Source organism: Gorilla gorilla, chromosome 1 (assembly GCF_029281585.2).
Source record: "Gorilla gorilla gorilla isolate KB3781 chromosome 1, NHGRI_mGorGor1-v2.1_pri, whole genome shotgun sequence".
Lineage (NCBI taxonomy): Eukaryota > Metazoa > Chordata > Mammalia > Primates > Hominidae > Gorilla > Gorilla gorilla.
Window position 1 is genome coordinate 70,625,253 of NC_073224.2, and position 19,335 is coordinate 70,644,587.

Genomic DNA, 19,335 nt, shown 5'->3' on the forward strand with positions numbered 1-19,335 from the left:
GAGAAGGAGCATGATGGGATGAGAGCAGTGTTTTAGTGACATTGAACTGAAAGGCGGAATGATTTGTTCAGTGAGAGGTAATAGATAATTCAAGGTGGTGGCTGCATATTTTAGACTGAGAAGTGTATCTAGAATAAATAGAATACAAATAAGACAAAAATAGAACAAAAATGTGTTTTGTTGTGATATTAATATGTTAGTTTTTTCTGCAAAGGTATCCGTGACATGTTGTCTTTTAAAAAAGTAATTCCTTCATGTGAGGTTTGACTCTCTTAGCAAGTGTCATATAAAGCATTACTCTGACTTATGCTCATCACCCTACACAATGCCTTCTAACTGATGTTTATATTAACCTCACTCTAGAAACTTTCAAGGCCAGTGCTTTTATTTCTCTCCTAGTTTCCTGATTACATTATGTATTCAATAAACTGTTGCTGCATAAAGTAAATACCTCAGGTTTATCCCTCAACACTAAGTGACAACATGACTAAATAAGCTTGTCTGCTCATATTAAAATGGCTAAATTATCAAATAAACTCAGAACCTTAATTTAGATACCATACTTGAACATTCCCAATTGCATATAAAGCTATAAATTAATACAATAAAATTCCACATGTACATACTTCAATTGAATTAATTTCATCATTCACATAATAAATATGAACACTTTAAATAAAAATATCGCTTCTGGTACTTTAATCCTAATTTGAACCAAATTATATTTTTAACTATTTAATATGCCTCACTTACTAAAATGAATTTATTGTCAGTATGTGCAGATGAGCTGCTCTAATGTAGCTTTTTTTAAACTGCGTCAGTGGATTGTGTAGTGTCCTACCTACGTTCACTCAACATTTATTTGGAAAATGTGGCATATTATATTCTCTCCTTGTTGAGCCATAATTCACATCAACATATTAACATTTCTGGAAAATCTGCAGTAAAGAAATTTGGTATGCCTAAGGAGGGCTTAGCACATAGTAACTGTTCTTTATATATTTAATAAATAAAAGAACTCTGTTTAATTCATTTTTTCTCAGATTTGTTTGAACATAGAACCCTATTTTTTCCTAATAACATCCCATGTTGTCATTTGATAGATATGTTCTTTAGTGAAACATTGTATTAGATACTTATTAAATGTCTATCCATCTATTCGAGTCTTACAGAATTATATAGTTTGGCAAACAGCTAACTAATCTAGAGCATCTCTCAATAGTGATGAAGAAAATGTAAACTCACCCTGTTAAATACTGAGCCTTGTCACAAAATGACTTGACTTGCTTAAATTCTCAACCCAATGACATTGTCTTTGGGTCAGCCCCTTAAGTGGTTCTGTAAACTCTCCAGTGGGCCATTGGATTATTTTATGTTTATCCAATTATGGATGCTCTGTTTTCCGATGACTCTTACTGAAGGGCTTCCTGATGAGCATGAGAATCTCACCCAGAACGTTTAGTTATTTCATGAAAGATGACAGCCATCAAGCTGGAGCACTTTTGAGCTCCTTTACATTAGTCTTTATTTTTAATAAATATCTTAAAGTGCCATAAATGGCTATCTTTTTAAGCATGTTGGAATAACTGTGGTGAATTGTAAGAAGGGGCACTCCATTGAATATGTTGTAATTAAAAAGCTCTGCCACCTTTATAGCAGCATGATTTATAATCTTTTGGGTATATACCCAGTAATGGGATTGCTGGGTTAAATGGTATTTCTAGTTCTAGATCCCCAGGAGTCACCACACTGACTTCCACAATGGTTGAACTAGTATTCAAAACTTGGAACCAACGCAAATGTCCAACAATGATAGACTGGATTAAGAAAACGTGGCACATATACACCATGGAATACTATGCAGCTATAAAAAACGATGAGTTCATGTCCTTTGTAGGGACATGGATGAAGCTGGAAACCATCATTCTCAGCAAACTATCGCAAGGAGAAAAACCCAAACACCGCATGTTCTCACTCATAGGTGGGAACTGAACAATGAGAACATGGACACAGGAAGGGGAACATCACACACCAGGGCCTGTTGTCGGGGGGTGGGGGGAGGTATAGCATTTGGAGATATACCTAATGTTAAATGACGAGTTAATGGGTGCAGCACACCAACATGGCACATGTATACATATGTAACTAACCTGCACGTTGTACACATGTACCCTAAAACTTAAAGTATAATTAAAAAAAAAGCTCTGCCACCAATCAATTGCAATCTTATACATGTTAGATAAAATAGAGAAAAATATCTGTGTGTTATCAGATTAATGTTTGATGACAACTGCTCCATCAGCAGCAGAAAGCTAAATTAGACACACTCTGAGAGCTACCACTAATGAACTTGCTATAGAGTTAAAGAAAATAAATACTCTTTATTAGGTAATATTTCCTAAATCAAGTGTTTAATTAGTTTCATTAAGCAGCTTACTTTGCAGAGTCAGACTCATGCTGCGCTCCACCACCCCAGCTTCATTGGTAGCTACACATGTATAGTCACCGGCATCTTCATTCTATGGAAATAAGCAGCGTTTTTACAAAAATATGAGCCTACAGAGCAGGGCAATCACTTTTTTCACCATGATGCTAGTTTATTTGAAATTTCATTTTTGAGAAGGAATTTTAATGGAAATAAGAAAACCTACATATGTCTAACCTCTTAAATAGATTTAAAGGAGGGAGGAGGGGGAAGGGAGAAAACAAATTCCAAGCCTAAACTTTCTCAAAATAGCCTATCATTGATCTCCAGGAATACTAACTGGTAAGAAACCAAAGCAAAAATTACATTGTTTTATGATCATCTATCTGGAATTATCTTACTAAAGAAAAATACTAATGCTATACTTACAGATATCTTAAAAAGCATTAAAATAATCAGGACAAATTAACAAATACTGAGTCCTTTCTAATGGGGATTATTAAAACTACATTCAGCTGGACCTTTGTCTGGAGTGTTTGAAATTTAGGAGAGAAAGTGAAAAACTAATTTACTTATAATAATAAATCACAGATTGGAGGTCACATTATATACATATATGTATGTGTCTGTGTGTGTAAATTTATGTAGGACTGCACTAAATAAATTTCAATTTGGTGACTAGAGGCACAGATTTTGCTGAAGGTCTTGTGAATGGAAGAATTCAGGTCTCCTTAACAACCAGTAAGTCAATAAAGGGGAACTGATTTGCAGGCAGTAGATTGGGAGAAGGAAAAATAAATGTTGGTTTAGACGTTTAATTTGAGGTTTCGGTGTATTATCCAAATGGAAGTTCCTAGTCAACAGCTGGAAATGGAACTTGGAAGAGTTTCAGCATTGGAGATACTACAGTTTTAGGAATTTTAAATTGCATGATGAAAAAAATTAGTATTAACATTGGTATTAGAAGTACCAAGGACTTCAGAAATAGTAATAGAGGAAAAGGGAAAAGTGGTAATGAAGAAGGCTGAGCCATATTAGTATTATGGCACATAAAGTAGAAATAATTTCATAACAGAAGGAACAATCAACAAATGACATCTAATGTTGAAGTAAAATCAATGAGACTAAAAGACTAAGACTGGTCCACTGGATTGGGTAATTAGATAGTATATTTTAATTATTTCAATTACTTAAACAATGACAGCACATAAGTGGTCTCACCAAATGTGATTTAACAAATTAATGTGTATTCTAGTTGAGACATTTTTGCATAAAATATTTCACTTTGGGGTAATTTGACCCCAAAATTAGAATAATAAACCAAAGCACCACTCATTTTCTGAATTACTGAACTTTGGAAAGGCCTAATATAGTTATCAGCTTACTATGAAATCTACTCTATAATTTATATGTAACTGTGTTTGTAATTCTTCAATTTCCTTGTCCTAAAACAGATCTGAGGAAGTTATCTCCAAATGCTAATTAGTAAGTCAATGATAAGGAACAAGGCAGCCACATTATCTCACTGCACTTATTTGAAAGGGCTAAAATATCTATTTCAATCCTTGTTTCAGTTTTTTAAAAGGAGTTATTTGATTCAGATTTTATGATTTAAATAGGAATGTAAGAGAAATGTTTCTTATCTATGGCACTCACAGAGGGGTATTGGCTGTGGGGGTTTAAAGGTGCATCAATCATTCTGGTGTGACTTACAACAGTGCCATAGATGGCCAGGGAGCCATTGCCCAGTTGCCGGATTCTGTGGCTAATTTCAATATCCACTCCCTTTCTGTTCCACTGGATGGTTGGGGTGGGGTCTCCTTTCACCTCACAATTCAGGATTGCATTCCCACCAAGTGGTTCAATCCAGTTAGAAGGATAATCACCTTTGAAGACTGGAGGTTCTGGAAAACAACATAAGACAGGTACAAAGTAAAAGTAAGTGCTGATAATTTCTTTGTGATCTTTGACCTATTTGGAAAAATAATTTAGTAAAGAGGGGAGTAAAGCCACCTTAAAACCTCATGAAATTTCCAGAATCAACTCTTCATGCTAAATCACCAGATAATTTTGTCAATTTCAATATTCTAAGGGGATGATTCCACTTTGTGTGAAATGATCTCTTTACTTCTTATCTACTTTTGAGTTCAATGTTCATAATTTTTTTCTCATGAATTTGTACATCTGTGAAATAGGACTGAGTGGATTAAAAACTTGAAGTTATATTTTATTACTATAAAATAAAGAAGCAAAACTTGAACTATTCATTATGAATGCATTATAAATTAAAAATGGAGCACTTTTCCCTACCTTTCACATAAACAAATCCAATTGCCTTCACAAAGCCAACGCTGTTCTCTGCGGTGCACACATAAGTACCTGAATCCTCTTTTGACACTCTTTCAATAACAAGTTCACTGTGTCCATTCACACTGTCAAAGTGGGCTGAGGGAAACAAGAAACAACACAAGTGCCTCTCAGTAACCTAGGAAAAATTTCACGACAGCTCAGTATTTTGCACATTAGATTTATGAGTTGGTCAGCAATTGAACCAAAGAGATGACACTGGAGAAGAGAGCCTTTTCCACATTTCTTCATCTGAGCTATTTACTATGTCTATAGACACTTGTTTGAAGAACAAAAAACAGCAGAAGGAACAGGAAAAGAGGATGAAAACAAACATCTTTTAGAAATTATTTTAGGTTTAAAGTAAACCTTTCATCTAAATGCGTTGCTTAAAGCTGGCTCGTAGTCTGAGTTTCAAAAATCTTTCATTCAGAAATATTACATTTTCCATTTCATTTATCTCATTACCACTTTTCCTCCCAAACAATTTACATCAAACACATGAAAACCTTTTCAGCTTATAATTCAACTGACTTGGCAGGTCAAAGGGGAAAATTATGAAAACGTATGCTACTTAGGTAATAATAACAACATAGTCAAATTTGTAATAATTTAAACTTCTCTATAAATCATAAATGGTGATTATATAAATATTTACAATGGCATATATTTTTTAAAATTTATGATAGTAATATTTATAAAATTTATATTACAAATATAACATTTAGAAGAAAATATAAGGTAAACATGCTAATCCTAAAACAAATAAGACTAAATAAAATTCTGACTAAACCAGTCCATATCTAAATACGTATGTTTACCTTGCATGCTCTCCTCATTCAAGTTTTTTTTTTAAAATCTTTTACTGCTGAATATTAGGTGGAAAATTAAGCTTTAAAAGTACATTTACATTACTGCACTTTCAGAAAACATTAGTACTGCACTTTCAGAAAACAATATAGATTAGATTTTTTAGTGTCTGTTTTTTCTTAGTGAGATGTATTGTTGTTATTAAGGTAATGCAGTTGATAAATTCCAGTCATTAACATAACTCTTTATAATAGAAAAAACTCTCAAGCTTATTACTACTTTTCTAGCAAGACACTTAGTAAATGCTAACAGTGTAATACTTCAGAACTCAATTTCGGGATAGAACAATTTCTCAGTATTGACAGTCTTTATGCTGACGACAAAGTCTAACAAATAAGTAGATATTTGTTCACCCAGGGATGGGTGCTCCTGGGTTCCAGACACGACCTTAACTTGTAGTATACACAGTGACTAGAAATTTTCTACATAAATTAATCTACACTATAATAGAGGTTGAGGCAAACAGTGAGAAGTAGAATTCTTCTCTGTAAAATTACGTGAATCTTTAGGAGTCCAACAGCGGCCATCTTAATCTATTGATCAGTGATGAAGGGGGTCCAGCTGGGATAAGTTTAGGCGCCTATATAAACATACTGCCTTCTCATGGGGTAAGGGGAATTATATTTAGGTTAAAAAAGCTACTTATAACCTGCAATATATGGCCCTGTGATCAACTTATGCTTCCAAAAGAAGGAACAAAACATATATATTGGGTAGAAGGTAAAATCCAAGCAGAGGCACACATTTTACAGAATTTAAAGCAATCAATTCTTGTTGCTTTTCAATTTTCACAGCTGGAGGAAATAGAGCTTGGTCTAGAGTACTACATAGGTGTATTTATTCACTTCTTGAGAATTAAATGACCAACCTGGAATAATATTGTTATTGAAGGTCCATGTTAATTTGGGCAATGGAATACCAGTAGCTTTACAGCTTAATCGTAGCTGTTCTCCTTTATTTAATGACACGTCTCCAGGAAGTTCAGTAAAAGTGGGGAGAACATGCACAGTCAGGCTGACAGTGTGTGTATCTTCACCTGCAGCATTGTTAGCAACACAGGTATAGAAGCCAGAATCCTCCAGCTAAAAAAAAGTAACATTTAAAGTTTCATAATCATCCATCATAGTACATAAAATACATCAAATTGCATAGCTAGGCCCTCAAGAAACTCTCTTATCCAAAGACAATTTAAATTTCCATCTTTTAGTCTTAACCATCAGGTTAGCATTTGCATAACATAATTTAAAATGTATAGAAGTTTAAACATAAGCCCATACCTTTCAGAACAATAATCATTTTACAGTGGTAAGATTTCAGAAAACTGTAGATTCTGTGGTTTGCTAGATATCAAGTGTATTGCTGCTCTGCATTGCACAAATAAAGAGCAAATAATCCCAAAAGCTGACAGCATCTTGACAGCATAGTTGGCTCTCTACTAAGGCGGTACCAAAGATCAACAAAACTATCAGAGGAAATGGTAAGAGAAAGGGCACTATTACCTAGAATTCTGAGGCCTCACTTGCTAAATTTAATGGCCAGCTCTCATCATTCATCTTTCTTGATGCATTTGTAGCATCTGACACAATTATGAGTCCTTTCTATGCGAAACCACCTTTACATGGTTTCCAGGACACTATGCTCGCCTATTTTCCCTCCTATCTCACTGGTTGCTGCTTCTCCAACCTTTTTCGGGTCTTCTCCTCAACATTAACATTTTAATGTTGGCAAGTGAGAAGGCTCAACCTCTGCTCCTCTTTTCTTCTTTATCTGTACTCAATTTTTTGGTGATCTCATACAGTGCTATAGCTTTAAATATCAACTATATGCTGATGACTATCAGTATCTCCAACCCAAATACTGATACTTTCTTACAAACTCAAAGTCTATTGAACTTCTTATTCTAACTCTTTGCTCTGATGCCTAAGATATGTCTCACATTCATGCCCCAAAACTGAGCTCCCAATTCCTTCCAATGGCCCCTTCCTGTACCACCTGTAGCCTTCACCGTCTCGGCTGATGGCTATTTCACCCTTCCAATTGTTCATGCCTTCAGTCTCAAACATTTGAGTCATTCTTATTATTTTTTTTTCCTCACACCCTACTTGCAATCTATCATCATCAGAAAATGCTAGCTTCAAAGTATATGCAGAGTCTTACTTCTTGCCTCTTCTCTGCTAACATCCTGCTTTGAGTTCTATCATTTCTCATCTGCCTCCAGAGAGTATTCCCAACAAGTCTCACTGCTCCTGTCCTTGTCTCCCTACCTCTGATTCTCATCACAACAGCCAACGTAACCCTTTAAAAATGTAAGGCACATAAGATTGCTCACCTGCTCAAAAACCTGCAATGGATTCTGACTTAGAGTAAAAGGTAAAATTGTTACAATGACCTGTAAGACCCGACATGATTTGGCCTCCATTTATCACTGACATCTTTCTCCTTTCATTCTTTGCTTTGCTTTCACTGGCTTCCTGTTTTTCAAATACACTGGACATGTTTCCACCTCAAGTTCTTTGCTCTACCTATTTTTGTTTTTCCCCCGGTCTGCTCCTCCAATATTTGCTTGGCTAATTCACTTCCTTCAAGTTTTGCTCAAATGTCACCTTCCCAAAGAGAATTTACTCTGACTACCCTATTTACAACTGTAACCTTCACTGCTCCAACTCCTGACACTCTTTACCCCTCTTATTTTTCATGCCACTTTTTTCTTCTGACTTATTTTCTTCTGACATTATTATTTTTCATTTTTATTGTCTCCTTCCTCTAGATATAAACTCCATGAGGGCAAAGATCTTTGATTCTTTTGTTCCCTGATGTATTCCCAGTGCCTAAACCAGTGCTAGTTGCAGAGAAGGTGTTCAATAAATATTTGTTGAATATTTGAATAGGAATATTCAAACATGTATATATGAATATTTATGTTGAATATTAATGACTGCTTCTGATTGCATTGAGACACATAGACTTTTTTCCTTTTTTAAAAAAGTTTAACATTTTTCCCCTTGAAGCACTAAAAATTGAAAATATAGCATAAAAATTACAGTTATTTACTCTAGATACTTATCATTGCCAAATAAGGTTAAGAGCACGGAATATAGCACTGGCACTTAAAATTTTTCCTGATAAACACATATTTCCACAAACAAAATAATTTTAGAAGGAGGGCATTTATGAGTTCCTATCATCTGTTAAATATTATTCTCATTCAAGGGACATAAAATGAAATATGTGTAAAATTAATTTTGTGACCTGATTTTACAAGAATATTTTTTAATTATTAAAGAATATACTTCCATGCTAAATTACTAAAAGTATGATGGCAAATTTGCAATCTGGCTTCATGTATCTGTTCATGTCCATTAAACTTACCACAACATTTTCTAAAATGAGTTCTCCATATGGTTCAGCAGTGTATTTTCCTAACAAGTTAGCTAAAAGAACATTGTCTTTTTTCCAGTTAATTGCTGGTGTGGGGATTCCATCAGCTACGCATGGAAGAATGGCTTGTGAATTCTCATTGACCGTGTAGTGTCCTTCTGTACTTCTGATCCTGGGTGGTACTATGAAGAGTTTAAAAAAGAGTCATCCAGGAAGCTGAGTTCAATAATGTCTTTATTCACAATAAAAATTAACACATAAAAAACTCTTTTCAGGGTAATTTTGCTAGAAATACTAAAAATGAAAATCTATTAAGATATTGATTTGCTTCCTGCTATGAAAGAAATCAGTATTTTTGGTGCTAGCAAGAATCCTAATGTAATTGAACTTACTGAATATATTTACGTTTGGTTTCTGAGCAAATGACAGAACTGGGTAGATCTTTAGATTTTATTTGGCTTCCCTGACTTTTCCATCTTTAAGTTACTTCTGTTTACTGCAGTGAAGTAAAACAAACCAACAACAAAACTAAAAAATGCTTCTATGGTTGCATAACTGCTGTATATTATGAGGATGAACTAATAATAGTCACCATAAAACACTATAAAACACTCACCCAATATTGAATATCACAAAGTGCTGTAGAAAAAAAAAATACTTATTGCAGTATTTTACCTGTTACAATGAATACAAGTAAACCAGATCAAGACACTTAATTCAGTTTTCATACTGTCAGAGGAAATTTTCAGTGACTTTATAACTGCACAGTATAGTACCAAATACTTCCTGTGACTCAAATTTTTTTAACTAGAATTTGGGCAATATAGAGATGAACTGAATATTTTAATGTAATAAAAAATACTTGATTGGACTTAGAACTAAGATAGTTACTTCTAAAGAAAAGACAAAAAGTATTAAGAATTCTTGGTTCAAAAGTAAAAATACACTCCCTTCCCAAAACAATGAATTTGGAATTATTCAAACAAATCAGAAGCGGACCCATCTTAATGACATTTTAACGAGTGAAAAGAGAACAGTTGGCCTTAGCAAAAATAAAATTGCTATATAAACTTTAATTAGCTACTTTCAGTTAAATTAACTGTTTTCAATTAAAATAGTTAATTTTTTGTCCTTTATGATTATATGATTAAATATACAAACATTATATAAATAATTATAGATACAAACAGATAACTTGGAAAACACAAAAATTGATTTTGCTCAATGGTACATCGTAAATACTCATTTTTAATTAATTCTTGCTCTATTTTCATTATCTTCTTTATCCTGATTTCCTTGGGTTGCTATTTGTCTTTTGTTAGGGGATACAAACTTGCAGCATTAGTGTATTTACTTCAGTTCTTTCTTTTTCAAAATGAAAGAATTATTGCTATGACTTTATATTGATTTTAGCTTTGAGCACACACTGTACATTTTGATATGTCATGTCTTTATTTTCTAAATAATGTGAAAATAGAAAAATATTCTTTGACCTACTTTTTGGCTGGAAGAGTGTTTAAAGTTGTCTGGGTTTGGGGTTTTCAAAGTTCATTACAAATTTCTAGCTTTGTTGCATGGTGGGTAGAAATTATGGTCTATCTTTTTGAAACTTATTAACAATTTCTTTGTTTAGTATATGGTCAATTTTGGTAAATTTTCTACGGACATTTGAGAAGAAGGAGTATTATTTATTTGAAGGCAAATGGATAGTGTATATTGATTAGTTTAATTATATTAACTGAAAGCAGGGGAGTTATTTGGAAAACTCATAAATGATGATTTTTAATTTTGGCTAAATTATTCAACCAAAAATGTTTGCACTCAAAATTGTCTCTGTTACTATGAAGTTACAGAAAATTAAAATACACTTGAAAAATAAAACAGCTTTCACAAATTTCTGAAAAATGAAAAGGCAGAAACTCCTCATTATAATAATTACCTCCGAAAATAGAGGCTGGAAGCAGTTTAATCTGATATTGTTTCCCACCACTGATATTAACGTGGATTCTATCCTTAGTCAAAATATATAATAAAAACTAAAAATATTTCAATGCTGATTTTTCAATATTTTGTTGTCTTAATACAAAGATATTTTTCTGTTATAAAAATATACATGTAATATTTTGCCACTTTAATATAATGAATCAAATAGATCTCCTAATTCTCATTAGAGTCAAATCATACAATGTAGGTCATATGATGATTCATTTGAACCAAGATGACTTGAAGCTTGAGAAGTAAAGCAGAAAAGTCACAAAACACAAACGGACTCCTCATAAGCCAACTAATCACAATATGTGAGGGTACTAGCAACACATTAAAAATCCTGGCAATATTAATAAAATCTGTCTTTCTCTCTCACACACCTATGTGCACAAACCCACAGAAACACAGCCTACAGAAAACAGATTTGAAGTGCACCTACACACCACACCCCCACACACACTTTGGATTACTGAGTTTAAGGGTTTTTGACTTCCATCAGATTTGCTCTTGGTAGCCTTTTCTCTTTGCCATGGTAGTGCAGCAGACTAAAATAATTCATGTTAAACAACCTACCATGGACAGTGAGCTTGGTGCTTGTGCTGCTTGATCCTGCTACATTGGCTGCCATGCACGTGTAATGACCAGCATCACCAGGCTGGACAAATGCTATTTGCAGAGAGCCAGAGCTGAGGACGCGCTGGCGGATAGATTCCACAATTGCACGCCCATCTTTATGCCATGTAATGTCAGGCGGAGGGAGGCCATCTGCTTCACAGGATAACGTGATGGGCTTGTCCACAGCAATAACATATTCCTTTAGATGAGGGCTAATCACTGGAGGAACTAAAAGATACAAAAAATATAAAGTTCAAACTTTATCTTAGAAGCATGAGTGTGCAAATTACATACTACAGTACTGCTCTAGCAAACATTGATAAGAAACAAAATCCTGACTTCACCATATCATTAGAAAAGGAGCACTACATTTTTTCATGGGAACAAAAAATTATCTGGGCGCACTTCAGAAAACTAGTCCCTAGCTAACCCATAAATGTTAAGTGATAATCGATTTTAAATGAGGAGATAAACATATATTCATGAGGGCATGCATGTCTAGAAAATTTAAGCTGTATCAACAAAAGTATTTTCTTTAACTTACATAAATTATGTGATTAACTTTAGGTATTTAAACTTCCAAAATGAACGCCAGGTTTTGGAAAATATTCAACTGCTCGGATACTTTTACTTACGTATTTCCGTAGAGCTTAGAATACACATATACAGTGGCTACATTTAATAAAGGATTATTTGAACTAATGAATACATAAATAGATCATGGAAAATAATTATATAGGTAAAACTCTTCCCACTTATTTGGAAACCTATAAAAGAGCTTATAATAAGGATTTCCTTTCTAAGTGTTTACAATAGGCTGATCACCACTTAGGTATTAGCCTGGATATTCTATTCAGTTGTAACGCATCACTATAAAAAGGCATATGAAATAACTGATAATCGTATTAAGATTATTTATAGCAACAAAATTAGTTGGTTGAATTTGTGCTTACCATTACATTTGTATCCGCAAGAAGACAGTCTATTCAGAATTTTTCATGCCTCTGAGGAAGCAATTATCTCCGGTTGCTTTTGGAATGTTGAAATGCTTTTGGTTGTTTAATGTGTTTCTTTGTCCCTTAATTTCTCTCATGTCAATAATTTCAATCATTTCATGAAGAAACAAACAACTCCTCAAATCTAAAAATGTCCTTTTCTACGACCTCTGTGTTGCTGAAACCAATGAATACTTTGGGTCCTTATCCTACTTGACTCAAATGCATTTAACAAAGCTGTTCACTCTCTTCTTGAAACACTAACCTTCCCTAGCCTTCATTAAGTTTTCCAGCGATATCCCTGCCCTCTCCATTGTATTATTTTCCTTTCTCAGATCTTGAAACAATGCACAGCCCCAGGACTTTTCCTTGCCAATCTTTTCTGTACACATTCTCTTTCCTTAGTGATCTTATCCAGTCTTGCGGGTTTAATGCTGAGTATTTCCAAATTTTTATCTTTGACTATACTTCTCCCATGAGCTCCAAATTCATATATATTCAACTCTCTACTTGACATCTCCACTAGGATTTCTAATAGTTTCCCATATTTAATAAAATTAAACAGAAATCACGGTTTCCTTCTTCCCAACCCAGTTCTTCCCCTTGCGTTCCAACATGGCACTATCATCTACTCACTAGCTTAAGTCTGAAGCCCAGGAAGCTTCACTAATTTTCTATTCCTAACCTACCAATTCATCAGAAATCCTAACAATCACACCTCCATAAACAACATAAATCCATCAGTTTTCTCATTCACTTCTGCAATTTGTGCTCCCATCTCCACTCTTGGACAATAACACACTACGACTCCAGTCCTGCCCCTTTCTCTAAACCATTACCTAGAGCTGCAGGAGCGGTCTTCCTAAAACCAAATGAGAGTCCTGGATAAGCCCTTCAAAAGATTTATCTGCACAGAGAATAAAAATCTACATATCCTAGGGTACATCATGCCATCCATGCATGGGCCCTGCCTACTTTTCTGATCTCCCTTATGTTTTGCTTGCCTTGGTCTTGCTCACCACCATCTAGCCACACTGCCATACTTTCTTTTCTCACTCTTTCTTGACTTGGGGTCACTGTACATGCTGTCCTCTCTCCTTTGGACACTCCACCAACCTGCCCATGGCTTATCCTAGCTCATCATTCAGGGGTCACTTAAATATTTATTACTTCCTCAGAGAAACCTATCCTAACCATTTTCTAAAGTGGTCCCCACATATTCCCATTATTCTTCTCTGTCTCAGTCTTTTGCTTTTCCTCTATATAGCACACATCAGAATTTATCATTATTTCATCTATCTGGTAGTTTAAGATTTTCCTTCTCCATCAGTGTATAAACACCATAAGAGAAGGATCATGTCTGTAATGTTCAATGTATTTCCAGTTATTAATGTTGAATAAATGAAAAATACAAACAAATTAGATTTATAATATGCAGGAAAGTGAGGTTTACTATATTCATGAATCTACCATAGGAAAATTACAGTATAAGACATTTAAGCTAATTCAAATTTAGTAGCTTGAAATCTATTTCTGGGTCACTTCTTATTTGCAAAAGCAGTGCATGCAAGATATAAAAATTCTATCAAGAAAATATCAGTTAAATTTGAAAACACAAAAATACCCTGCTTTCTCTTTAGAATAATTTTTTCCATCAAGTTGGTTTAACTGCGATTATAATTTTTTTAAGTGGAATGTTATAATCCAGTGTTTTGTAATGTATCCAAGGTAGTATTGTAGAGAGAATGGTTTTAACAATCACATTATACATATGCTATAATGAAATGGAGTATCAAACAGAGGTTCATAGAAGTTCAAAATAGGATTAGATGCCTGTGTTTTCTTATACAAACAATGGCCAACAAAATAAAATACATTAAACTTTCTTCATAAAAGTGATAGAAAAACCAATAGGATAATGCAAACTAAGAATGTCGAGAACTATGGGGGAACAGCAGCATAATCATTTTAGATATATAAATATTTGGTACACATCATTACAAACATCTTTGAATTGAAAACAGAGATGAATTATTTAGGTACCTTGGACATTTAGCTTGATTTTGCCCAAGGCTGTACCAGCCGGGTTCTGGGCCACACACATGTAAGTGCCAGCATCCTCTCGGACAGCTCTGGAGATCTGTAAGCCGCCACTAGGAAGAACTGCATGGTTTCTGCCTACAACGTAGTTACAAAAGCAGAGTGGGAAAAAAGAAAAAAAAAGCCTGTTCATTAAAAACAATCATGCTGATTCGAATTATAAAACACTGATGTGCTATGATTTTCTTGATAGAAAAACAGTGGTAGGTACCTGAAGTGTTAACATTGATGCCTTCTTTTTGCCAAGTAATGAAAGGACTGGGTGTCCCTGTTGCTTCACATGGTAATAAAATAGGATTGTTCAGAATGACGTGTAGTTCACTTGGTTGGGGCTGAATGACTGGAGGCTCTATAAAAAACCAATCAACAAAAAGAAGTAATAGCACTAGTTAATAAACCATGTCTATTGTAGTAATGAGCTTAAAAATACCCAAATTCATAATTCTAAAATATTAGTGATTTGATTGCCCAAGAGAAAAGTGAATGTTGGCTACACTGCATTCTTTTTTTTTTTCTTTTTTTTTTTTATTATACTTTAAGTTTTAGGGTACATGAGCACATTGTGCAGGTTAGTTACATATGTATACATGTGCCATGCTGGTGCACTGCACCCACTAACTCGTCATCTAGCATTAGGTATATCTCCCAATGCTATCCCTCCCCCCTCCCCCCACCCCACCACAGTCCCCAGAGTGTGATATTCCCCTTCCTGTGTCCATGTGATCTCATTGTTCAATTCCCACCTATGAGTGAGAATATGTGGTGTTTGGTTTTGAGTCTTGCTACAGTAGCCAGTTTCCATTAGAAGAACCCCACTAGAAGACTAGAGTCAGGAACAGATTATAAAAAGCCAAGAAGAAAAATTATTTTGGAGTTACTTTGAGTGGTTTGCCATTTGTCCACCTTTTTTAGCCTATTAAAAATATCTACCAGGCTTTCATATCCCCAAGATATTACTATGGTTCATAGCTCTAGACAGTACCTACCACCTTTCAGAATAAATATGACTAAAAAACCTCCCCAAACCCAGCGAACTTTGAATGAGTAAATAGCCTTCCATACCATGAACATGAAGGATCACGTGTCGATGTGCAGAGCCAGCCGCATTCCTAGCGACACAAGTATATCTTCCAGCATGGTTTAATTGGGTGGCAAGTATTTCAATTGCTCCTAAAAAGGAAAAAATAAGTTTTAATATATACTGCATCTCAGTTTTTTTAGTTCAATAAAATTTGACTCTCTTTTGTGTGTTTTCTGCCACTAGCATGGTGGTGCTTGGCTTATATTCATACTTGTATCCCCTGAAGTGCCTAGCACAGTACTTAAATTATTACTAACAGCTTTATTGAGGCATAATTTACATATCATAAGAGTCACTCATTTAAATGCACAATTCAATGATTTTTAGTATACTTAGAGTTATGCAAACATCACCACAATCTAATTTTAGAATATTTCCATCACCCCCAAAAGAACCCTGGTGCTCATTTACAGTCATTCCCCACTCCCAACCCTGGCCTTAGCCCACCACTAATCTGCTTTCTGATTCTACAGATTTGCCTTTTCTGAACACTTCATATAAACTGAATCATACAGTATGTGGTCCTTGGTGTCTGACTTCTTTCACTATGAGCATAATGTTTTTGAGGTTCATCTGCTGTAGCATTTGTCAATATTTTGTTCCTTTTTATTGCCAAACATAATTCCATTGCATGGATATACCACATTTTATTTATCCATTTATCAGCTGATGGACATTTGAATTGTTTCCACTTTTTGGCTATTGTGAATGATGCTGTATGAAGATTTGCATATAAGCCTTTGTGTAGACAAATGTTTTCATTTCTTTTGGGTAAATACCTAGGAATGAAGTTGCTGGGTTTAATATTTTGAGAAAGTTCTAAATTGTTTTCTTAGCCTAATACTTTATTTTAAAATCTTTTATGATTTGAATTGCTACCAATCCATAGTCAAAATAATTTGTCTTGAAAGCCAAGTTGCATCCTGGGAACACATTTTCCACTGTTACCCTTCTATTGAGGAAATACACAAATTCTCTTAGAATAATATGCACATACTCTTAAAGTCCCAGGATATTAGTTGCTACTTTATCTCTATTGTGTTTCCCCAGTGTAGGATAAGTTTTAGAAACACCAACATGAATCACCTATACTTTAGGTGATTTTTTTTCTTCAATACCATAAATTGTATAAATGAGGGTTACTACCACTATAAAAAATTTTCCTTCATAGAACTCGCTACTCACTCAGTCTTACATACTCAATTTTAAAAACCTTGAAACCCAGAACCCTGTTTTAGTTATACAGTCTCAGAATCTTAGCAGAGTATATATCCTGTCTCAGGCACTAAATGTTCGATAAATGAAGAGACATTCTATTTGGCCAATAAAAGAAGTGTGATTCACTCACAGGTAACTTGGGAATTTGTTAAACCTTAGGTTTGGTAAATATACACATAAATACCGGTGATCATGTTTATTATATTCAGATCAGTCTTAGATATTGTTATTTTGTTTCCAGACTAATTTTTTTCTCTTCTATTCCCTAGAACCCCTTTCTATGTTAAAAATATGTTCTAACAGTCTGTTTTCCAGATTTTTAAGTTCAAGAATGCATGCATATTTTATTCTTTTATTCTGGTGCAACAAAGGCCAGGTAAGAATATGCATCAATAACTAATACAATCAATAGATGTGAAATCACTGAGCTTGGTCTTACCTGAGGACAGAATTCTATAGCCATCTCCCCTGGGAAGCAGTCTTATACCATTTTTGGTCCAGTGAATTGAGGGAAATGGAACTCCCGAAGCAGTGCAGGTAATTACTGCTGGGGCATGTTTGGTTACTAGGAAATCTGTAGGCTCATCAGCTATGGAAGGTGGAACTAAAACAACAATAACAACAAAAAGGGAAAAAACTACACATTTCCAAACCTTAAAGATTTCCAAAGACTTATCATACATCCTCTTTTTGCTCTGAAAGTGAAAGTTAGGTAAGTAGAAAAGGGATTCCTCCTTTTATTTCCGGGTTAATACCTGGGTGATGAAGTAATTTGTACAACAAACCCCCATGACACTAGTTTACCCATATAACAAACCTGCATATGTACCCCTGAACTTAAAATAAATGTTTAAAAAAAAAGGAAAGAAGAGGGATCCCTTTTGTAAAGTAGTGGAATGACGAAGTGATAGCATCATCATGTTTCAATCCACGTTCCAAGCCAATTCTACCTTGGACAGTGAGATCCACAGTTCTTTTATCATCTCCAGCACCGTTTGTCACAGTACATTCATAGGTTGCAGTGTCATCCACAGAAGGGGAAATAATTACTAGTGAACCTGAAGAAAGGAGCCTAGAAGACAGATTTCAAAGCATGAGATACTATATGCAGGTTTTCATAAAGTTTCCCAGCTAGTTTAACATGGTACCATGTTGTAAATTGATGAAAACAGTACTCTTCCCTCATGTTAAAATTAACATCATGTCCCTGAGGCCAACTTTATGCATTAGAGTTTATGTTTGTATGGCAGTGGCTTTCTAGAGCCTCAAACTTGATATAATATTTACAGGAAGTAATTGTTGGAAGGATTGTCTGAAGAGGGAATCTTACATTCTCTAAATGCTTATATTGTGATCAACCTGGCTCTCCTAGGAGAAATACAGTACAATGAGAACACTGATAACAGCCACTGTTTACTAGGCATCAAATACACTCCAGGCACCATCTTAAATGCTTTGCATAAATTATCTTTAAATTTCACAATAACCTAGCAGGTTGATATTTGTTTATTTCCATTGACAGATGGCTAATGACAAGTCTGTGTGTCTCACCCCTTTATGTACTTTGCATGTCTCCTTAAATGTGTGGCTACCTTGTAGATAATATGGCAATATCTATTTCAAAAAAAGTATATATATATATATATATATATTTAGTTTTGAACAAGTGTGTGTATGTGTGTATATATATTCAAAACTAAAATCTAGAACACTTCACATTTTAGGAGGTTTAGTAAATACACATACATGATTTAAAGTAAATCTAAATTAGAATATCTATTTGATTTCACACTGTGCATGATAGAAATGATTTAATAAAAAACATTAATAAAACATATTTGACACACCTTTTTATTCAAAAGCATGGCACATTTTCCATACAGTGTATACTTTCAAGTCACTGAACCTCCCAATGCCAAAAGATTAAAAGGGTGAAAAAGAGACATGATAGAATCTCAACTGCAGCACTCCTAGTTTTATATTTCCTGATGTATTGGAATTGATTTTTGTTAAAGTGGACAAAAAAGAGCATTTGTTTTTAGTGCTATGGCAAATGTTTGACAGAGTAATGATCTGATAGCTCAGGTGAGATACAAAAAATGATGCTCACCTATAACATCAGAAATTCTTAGTGATTTAAAGTTTCGCCTTTGAAAAATAGATATTGCCATATTATGAGCTATGGTATTAAAGCTTGGAAAAAAGCAAAAAAAAAATGGAGAAAATTTTGTTTTTCCTCCCTACACATTCTGCCAATATCTAAGTTGTATTTTAAGGTATAAAATTTGACTTTTATTCTACAACTAAAGATTGTATTTATT

At 34.3% G+C, this 19,335-nt stretch overlaps 1 protein-coding gene and 1 long non-coding RNA gene across 5 annotated transcripts in view; one reads left to right on the forward strand and one right to left on the reverse strand.

Annotated features, from left to right (window-relative positions):
* The window catches only part of LOC129528069 (uncharacterized), a 166,452-nt gene that overhangs the window by 109,557 nt on the left and 37,560 nt on the right, over positions 1-19,335 (forward strand). The gene's annotated exons all lie outside the window — the stretch shown is intronic.
* The window catches only part of HMCN1 (hemicentin 1), a 454,854-nt gene that overhangs the window by 56,061 nt on the left and 379,458 nt on the right, over positions 1-19,335 (reverse strand). For all 3 annotated transcript variants that reach the window (XM_055367497.2, XM_055367502.2, XM_055367506.2), the window contains 11 exons: positions 17,965-18,086; positions 17,454-17,618; positions 15,778-15,885; positions 14,927-15,064; positions 14,659-14,793; positions 11,579-11,848; positions 9,011-9,201; positions 6,510-6,723; positions 4,736-4,870; positions 4,139-4,329; positions 2,438-2,519 (listed from right to left, as the gene is read on the reverse strand). In XM_055367497.2, coding sequence (XP_055223472.2) covers positions 2,438-2,519; positions 4,139-4,329; positions 4,736-4,870; positions 6,510-6,723; positions 9,011-9,201; positions 11,579-11,848; positions 14,659-14,793; positions 14,927-15,064; positions 15,778-15,885; positions 17,454-17,618; positions 17,965-18,086 — 1,751 coding nt within the window. The remainder of the gene's footprint in view (positions 1-2,437; positions 2,520-4,138; positions 4,330-4,735; positions 4,871-6,509; positions 6,724-9,010; positions 9,202-11,578; positions 11,849-14,658; positions 14,794-14,926; positions 15,065-15,777; positions 15,886-17,453; positions 17,619-17,964; positions 18,087-19,335) is intronic.